Source organism: Salmo salar, chromosome ssa19 (genome assembly GCF_905237065.1).
Source record: "Salmo salar chromosome ssa19, Ssal_v3.1, whole genome shotgun sequence".
Taxonomy (NCBI): Eukaryota; Metazoa; Chordata; class Actinopteri; order Salmoniformes; family Salmonidae; genus Salmo; species Salmo salar.
Genome location: NC_059460.1, coordinates 40,956,819 through 40,964,213, shown reverse-complemented (window position 1 = coordinate 40,964,213; position 7,395 = coordinate 40,956,819). Strand labels below are relative to the sequence as shown.

General features: G+C 48.7%; 1 protein-coding gene across 1 annotated transcript in view; it reads right to left on the bottom strand.

The window, feature by feature from the left end:
- The window catches only part of LOC123728964 (putative uncharacterized protein ENSP00000383309), an 8,089-nt gene extending 2,986 nt beyond the window's left edge, over positions 1-5,103 (bottom strand). Inside the window, exon 1 of the mRNA XM_045701921.1 lies at positions 5,099-5,103. Coding sequence (XP_045557877.1) covers positions 5,099-5,103 — 5 coding nt within the window. The remainder of the gene's footprint in view (positions 1-5,098) is intronic.
- Positions 5,104-7,395: the final 2,292 nt, after the last annotated feature.

The window sequence follows — 7,395 nt, the reverse complement described above, 5'->3', positions numbered from 1 at the left end:
GAAACCCCCCCTCCCAAAGGGTTTTGACCTGGACCCCCAGAGGTACGCGCAATGCTGTCGGGGGGTACGCCAAAATAAAAATGTGATTCATTTTTTTAAATGATTAATAATGAATGGAGGAGCCTCGTTTCACAGGCAAAAATAAAATTAAACCGTTTAGTGTTCAGCGAAATAACAACACAATGTCAAATACAGGTAGCCTAGTCAAATAATTAACATCCAAGCACATTAACCGTTACTCTCTCGCGGGAAACCTTCACTCTTACTCAGATATTTAGAAACGAAAAATGACCATTTGAAAAATAAGCCACGGGAGTTTTTTTTAGCGAGAATAAAGATGACTTTTGAGTAGTAAGACATGTATAAAAGCAACATATACCATTAATAAGAAGGGGCTAGAAGCGTCTTATATGGTGAGCTACTGAGTGGCTAGGACAGGCAAGCCCCAAGCTATTGTGGAGGACTTAATTCTTCCTGCTGCGGTGGATGGGACAATGCTGGGGGAAAGGCCCAAAAAACTATACAGACAATGCCTTCATTAAACAACACTGTTTCACAACGCATCAGTGACATGGCAGGAGATGTTCTGAAACAATTACTGCTTTGCCTACAAGCCAGTGAATTCTATGTGTTACAGCTGGATGAGTCAACAGACGTGGCAGGCCTGGCACAGCTCCTGGTAAATGTCTGTTACATTTATGGGGGGTCAATTAAGGAAGACATCCTCTTCTGCAAACGACTGGAACAATAGCACAACAGGAGAGGACATTTTTGTGACAACTTTATGACATCAAATGGACTTTGGTGGTCAAGATGTGTTGGTATCTGTACTGATGGCACAAAAGCCATGACAGGGAGACATAGTGGAGTGGTAACGCGCGTGCAAGCAGTTGCTCCCGACGCCACTTGGGTACACTGCAGCATCCACTGAGAGACTCTTGCTGCCAAGGGAATGCCTGACAGCTTGAAAGACGTTTTGGACACCACAGTGAAAATGGTTAACTTTGTTAGAGCAAGGCCCCTGAACTCTCATGTATTTTCTGCACTATGCAATATGGGCAATGACCATGTAACGCTTTTACAACATACAGAAGTCCGCTGGTTATCAACGGGAAAGTATTTACACGTTTCTTTTTTTTATTGTGAGACGAGCTTAAAGTTTTCTTTACTGACCATAATTTTCACTTGTCTGACCGCTTGCATGATGATGAGTTTCTCACACAACTGGCCTATCTGGGTGATGTTTTTTCTCGCCTGAATGATCTGAATCTAGGATTACAGGGACTCTCCGCAACTATACTGCTCAAAAAAATAAAGGGAACACTTAAACAACACAACCTAGATCTGAATGAAATAAATAATCTTATTAAATACTTTTTTCTTTACATAGCTGAACGTGCTGACAACAAAATCACACAAAAATAATCAATGGAAATCCAATTTATCAACCCATGGAGGTCTGGATTTGGAGTCACACTCAAAATTAAAGTGGAAAACCACACTACAGGCTGATCCAACTTCCTCACACAGGAAGCGGCGCAGGTCCTAATCCAGGCACTTGTCATCTCCCGTCTGGATTACTGCAACTCGTTGTTGGCTGGGCTCCCTGCTTGTGCCATTAAACCCCTACAACTCATCCAGAACGCCGCAGCCCGTCTGGTGTTCAACCTTCCCAAGTTCTCTCACGTCACCCCGCTCCTCCGCTCTCTCCACTGGCTTCCAGTCGAAACTCGCATCCGCTACAAGACCATGGTGCTTGCCTATGGAGCTGTGAGGGGAACGGCACCTCCGTACCTTCAGGCTCTGATCAGGCCCTACACCCAAACAAGGGCACTGCGTTCATCCACCTCTGGCCTGCTCGCCTCCCTACCTCTGAGGAAGCACAGTTCCCGCTCAGCCCAGTCAAAACTGTTCGCTGCTCTGGCACCCCAATGGTGGAACAAGCTCCCTCACGCCGCCAGGACAGCGGAGTCAATCACCACCTTCCGGAGACACCTGAAACCCCACCTCTATAAGGAATACCTGGGATAGGATAAAGTTATCCTTCTAACCCCCCCTTAAAAGATTTAGATGCACTATTGTAAAGTGGTTGTTCCACTGGATATTATAAGGTGAATGCACCAATTTGTAAGTCGCTCTGGATAAGAGCGTCTGCTAAATGACTTAAATGTAAATGTAATGTCCTTAAAACAAGTCAAAATGAGGCTCAGTAGTGTGTGTGGCCTCCATGTGCCTGTATGACCTCCCTACAACGCCTGGGCATGCTCCTGATGAGGTGGCGGATGGTCTCCTGAGGGATCTCCTCCCAGACCTGGGCTAAAGCATCCGCCAACTCCTGGACAGTCTGTGGTGCAACGTGGCGTTGGTGGATGGAGCGAGACATGATGTCCCAGATGTGCTCAATTGGATTCAGGTCTGGGGAACGGGCGGGCCAGTCCATAGCATCAATGCCTTCCTCTTGCAGGAACTGCTGACACACTCCAGCCACATGAGGTATAGCATTGTCTTGCATTAGGAGGAACCCAGGGCCAACCGCACCAGCATATGGTCTCACAAGGGGTCTGAGGATCTCATCTCGGTACCTAATGGCAGTCAGGCTACCTCTGGCGAGCACATGGAGGGCTGTGCGGCCCCCCAAAGAAATGCCACCCCACACCATGACTGACCCACCGCCAAACCGGTCATGCTGGAGGATGTTAAAGGCAGCAGAACGTTCTCCACGGCGTCTCCAGACTCTGTCACATGTGCTCAGTGTGAACCTGCTTTCATCTGTGAAGAGCACAGGGCGCCAGTGGCGAATTTGCCAATCTTGGTGTTCTCTGGCAAATGCCAAACGTCCTGCACGGTGTTGGGCTGTAAGCACAACCCCCACCTGTGGATGTCGGGCCCTCATACCATCCTCATGGAGTCTGTTTCTGACCGTTTGAGCAGACACATGCACATTTGTGGCCTGCTGGAGGTCATTTTGCAGGGCTCTGGCAGTGCTTCTCCTGCTCCTCCTTGCACAAAGGCGAAGGTAGCGGTCCTGCTGCTGGGTTGTTGCCCTCCTACGGCCTCCTCCACGTCTCCTGATGTACTGGCCTGTCTCCTGGTAGCGCCTCCATGCTCTGGACACTACGCTGAGACACAGCAAACCTTCTTGCCACAGCTCGCATTGATGTGCCATCCTGGATGAGCTGCACTACCTGAGCCACTTGTGTGGGTTGTAGACTCCGTCTCATGCTACCACTAGAGTGAAAGCACCGCCAGCATTCAAAAGTGACCAAAACATCAGCCAGGAAGCATAGGAACTGAGAAGTGGTCTGTGGTCCCCACCTGCAGAACCACTCCTTTATTGGGGGTGTCTTGCTATTGCCTATAATTTCCACCTGTTGTCTATTCCATTTGCACAACAGCATGTGAAATGTATTGTCAATCAGTGTTTCTTCCTAAGTGGACAGTTTGATTTCACAGAAGTGTGATTGACTTGGAGTTACATTGTGTTGTTTAGTGTTCCCTTTATTTTTTTGAGCAGTGTATATTCAATGTGCGGGACAAAATTGAGGCTATGATTAAGAAGTTGGAGCTCTTCTCTGTCTGCATTTACAAGCACAACACACAGGTCTTTCCATCATTGTATGATTTGTGTGCAAATGAACTCAAGCTCACGGACAATGTGATATAGCGAAGCTCCTGAGTGAGTTGGGTGAGCAATTTCCCAGGTACTTTCCCGAAACGGATGACACAAACAACTGGATTCGTTGTCCCTTTCATGCCCTGCTTCCAGTCCACTTACCGATATCTGAACAAGAGAGCCTCATCGAAATTGCAACAAGCGGTTCTGTGAAAATGTAATTTAATCAGAAGCCACTGCCAGATTTCTGGATTGGGCTGCGCTCAGAGTATCCTGCCTTGACAAATCGCGCTGTTAAGTCACTGATGCTCTTTGCAACCTCGTACCTATGTGAGAGTGGATTCTCGGCCCTCACTAGCATGAAAACTAAATACAGGCACAGACTATGTGTGGGAAATGATTTAAGACTGAGACTCTCCAATACAACCCAACATTGCAGAGTTATGTGCATCCTTTCAAGCACACCCTTCTCATTAACTTGTGGTGAGTTATTCACCATTTTCAATGAACAAATAAAGGTTTTATATGTAAGATGGTTAAATAAAGAGCAAAATGATTGATTATTATTATTATTTGTGCCCCGGTCCTATAAGAGCTCTTTGTCACTTCCCACGAGCCGGGTTGTGACAAAAACTCACACTTATTCTTATGTTTAATAAATGTATTGTATAGTGTGTGTGTGGCAGGCTTACAATGATGGCAAAAAAAAAAAAAAATAGCGAGTGCGCTGACCCTGGTGCTAGAGGGGGTACGGCTGGAGGTTGAATGCTTGAAGGGGTAAGGGACTATAACAAGTTTGGGAACCACTTATGTTTTAAATGATGTGTTAAATTGCTTAGAAGATAAAAACATTATCCTACAGTATTTCTAGACCATTCCAGGGCCTTCAGTACTTTCGACCATTACATTCTCATTCAGGCTGAAGGAATTAGGGCCTGGATCAGGCTTCTGCAAGTGGTTTGAGAATTATCTGTCATATCGGACTTAAAAGGGTGTACCGCTGTATTGGGACCTGTTCTCTTTACTATTTCTATAAATAATAAATGGTCTGTTATAACCTGTAATATTCATCTGTATGCAGATGACACCGTTATGTATGCCATTGCCCCAACTGTAGACCAGGCATTGCTATAGCTGCAATCTGACTTTGTTGCCTTACAGAAGCCCTGGTTGGTTTAGAACTTGTACTTAATGTGGGCGAAGACTAAAAATATGTTCTCAAATTCTCACGAAAATGTTTCAGATGGACTACATATTTATTAATTGAATGGTTGTCCCATCAAACGGGTTCCCGCCTATAAATATCTGAGCATTTGGATTTACATGTTAGTTTAGCAGACGCTCTTATCCAGAGTGACTTACAGTAGTGAGTGCGTACATTTCCATACTGGTCCCCCGTGGGAATTGAACCCACAAGTGCCATGCTCTACCAACTGAGCCACACTGGACAAAGATAAGGTAAATCCACTTTAAGCTTGAAAGCACCTCATTGCTGGAACCAACTACAAAATACATTACAGTTGGATGTTCTGGTGCCGCTCTACAATTTAAAATATTCATTGGGGACCTTCATATTGAGGAATGTAACTGTTTGTCTTGAATATTTGTGTTGTACTGTATTTTACTTGTATATTGTATTTTCATATATATATACACACAATTTTCAAATATAATATACAAGTAATATATATATGACTGCCTTGTGAAAGAGACCCTGTTCTCAGTGGCGACTCCATAAATGCAACCAACAATTTTATGGGGTAAACCTAACCAATGGTTTGGCATGCAGGGGGTTGCTGCAGCACCCCTACTTCCCGTGGCTATGCCTTGACTGTGAGTCTGTCCCCGTGTCCTTGACTGTGAGTCTGTCCCCGTGTCTCCTTGACCGTGAGTCTGTCCCCGTGTCTCCTTGACTGTGAGTCTGTCCCCGTGTCCTTGACTGTGAGTCTGTCCCCGTGTCTCCTTGACCGTGAGTCTGTCCCCGTGTCTCCTTGACCGTGAGTCTGTCCCCGTGTCTCCTTGACCGTGAGTCTGTCCCCGTGTCTCCTTGACCGTGAGTCTGTCCCCGTGTCTCCTTGACCGTGAGTCTGTCCCCGTGTCTCCTTGACCGTGAGTCTGTCCCCGTGTCTCCTTGACTGTGAGTCTGTCCCCGTGTCTCCTTGACTGTGAGTCTGTCCCCGTGTCTCCTTGACTGTGAGTCTGTCCCCGTGTCTCCTTGACTGTGAGTCTGTCCCCGTGTCTCCTTGACTGTGAGTCTGTCCCCGTGTCTCCTTGACTGTGAGTCTGTCCCCGTGTCTCCTTGACTGTGAGTCTGTCCCCGTGTCTCCTTGACTGTGAGTCTGTCCCCGTGTCTCCTTGACTGTGAGTCTGTCCCCGTGTCTCCTTGACTGTGAGTCTGTCCCCGTGTCTCCTTGACTGTGAGTCTGTCCCCGTGTCTCCTTGACTGTGAGTCTGTCCCCGTGTCTCCTTGACTGTGAGTCTGTCCCCGTGTCTCCTTGACTGTGAGTCTGTCCCCGTGTCTCCTTGACTGTGAGTCTGTCCCCGTGTCTCCTTGACTGTGAGTCTGTCCCCGTGTCTTTGACTGTGAGTCTGTCCCCGTGTCTCCTTGACTGTGAGTCTGTCCCCGTGTCTCCTTGACTGTGAGTCTGTCCCCGTGTCCTTGACTGTGAGTCTGTCCCCGTGTCCTTGACTGTGAGTCTGTCCCCGTGTCTCTTGACTGTGAGTCTGTCCCCGTGTCTCCTTGACTGTGAGTCTGTCCCCGTGTCTCCTTGACTGTGAGTCTGTCCCCGTGTCCTTGACCGTGAGTCTGTCCCCGTGTCTCCTTGACCGTGAGTCTGTCCCCGTGTCTCCTTGACCGTGAGTCTGTCCCCGTGTCTCCTTGACCGTGAGTCTGTCCCCGTGTCTCCTTGACCGTGAGTCTGTCCCCGTGTCTCCTTGACCGTGAGTCTGTCCCCGTGTCTCCTTGACTGTGAGTCTGTCCCCGTGTCTCCTTGACTGTGAGTCTGTCCCCGTGTCTCCTTGACTGTGAGTCTGTCCCCGTGTCCTTGACTGTGAGTCTGTCCCCGTGTCTTTGACTGTGAGTCTGTCCCCGTGTCTCCTTGACTGTGAGTCTGTCCCCGTGTCTCCTTGACTGTGAGTCTGTCCCCGTGTCCTTGACTGTGAGTCTGTCCCCGTGTCTCCTTGACCGTGAGTCTGTCCCCGTGTCTCCTTGACTGTGAGTCTGTCCCCGTGTCTCCTTGACCGTGAGTCTGTCCCCGTGTCTCCTTGACCGTGAGTCTGTCCCCGTGTCTCCTTGACCGTGAGTCTGTCCCCGTGTCCTTGACCGTGAGTCTGTCCCCGTGTCTCCTTGACTGTGAGTCTGTCCCCGTGTCTCCTTGAATGTGAGTCTGTCCCCGTGTCTCCTTGACTGTGAGTCTGTCCCCGTGTCTCCTTGACTGTGAGTCTGTCCCCGTGTCTCCTTGACTGTGAGTCTGTCCCCGTGTCTCCTTGACTGTGAGTCTGTCCCCGTGTCTCCTTGACTGTGAGTCTGTCCCCGTGTCTCCTTGACTGTGAGTCTGTCCCCGTGTCTCCTTGACTGTGAGTCTGTCCCCGTGTCTCCTTGACTGTGAGTCTGTCCCCGTGTCTCCTTGACTGTGAGTCTGTCCCCGTGTCTCCTTGACTGTGAGTCTGTCCCCGTGTCTCCTTGACTGTGAGTCTGTCCCCGTGTCTCCGTGACTGTGAGTCTGTCCCCGTGTCTCCTTGACTGTGAGTCTGTCCCCGTGTCTTTGACTGTGAGTCTGTCC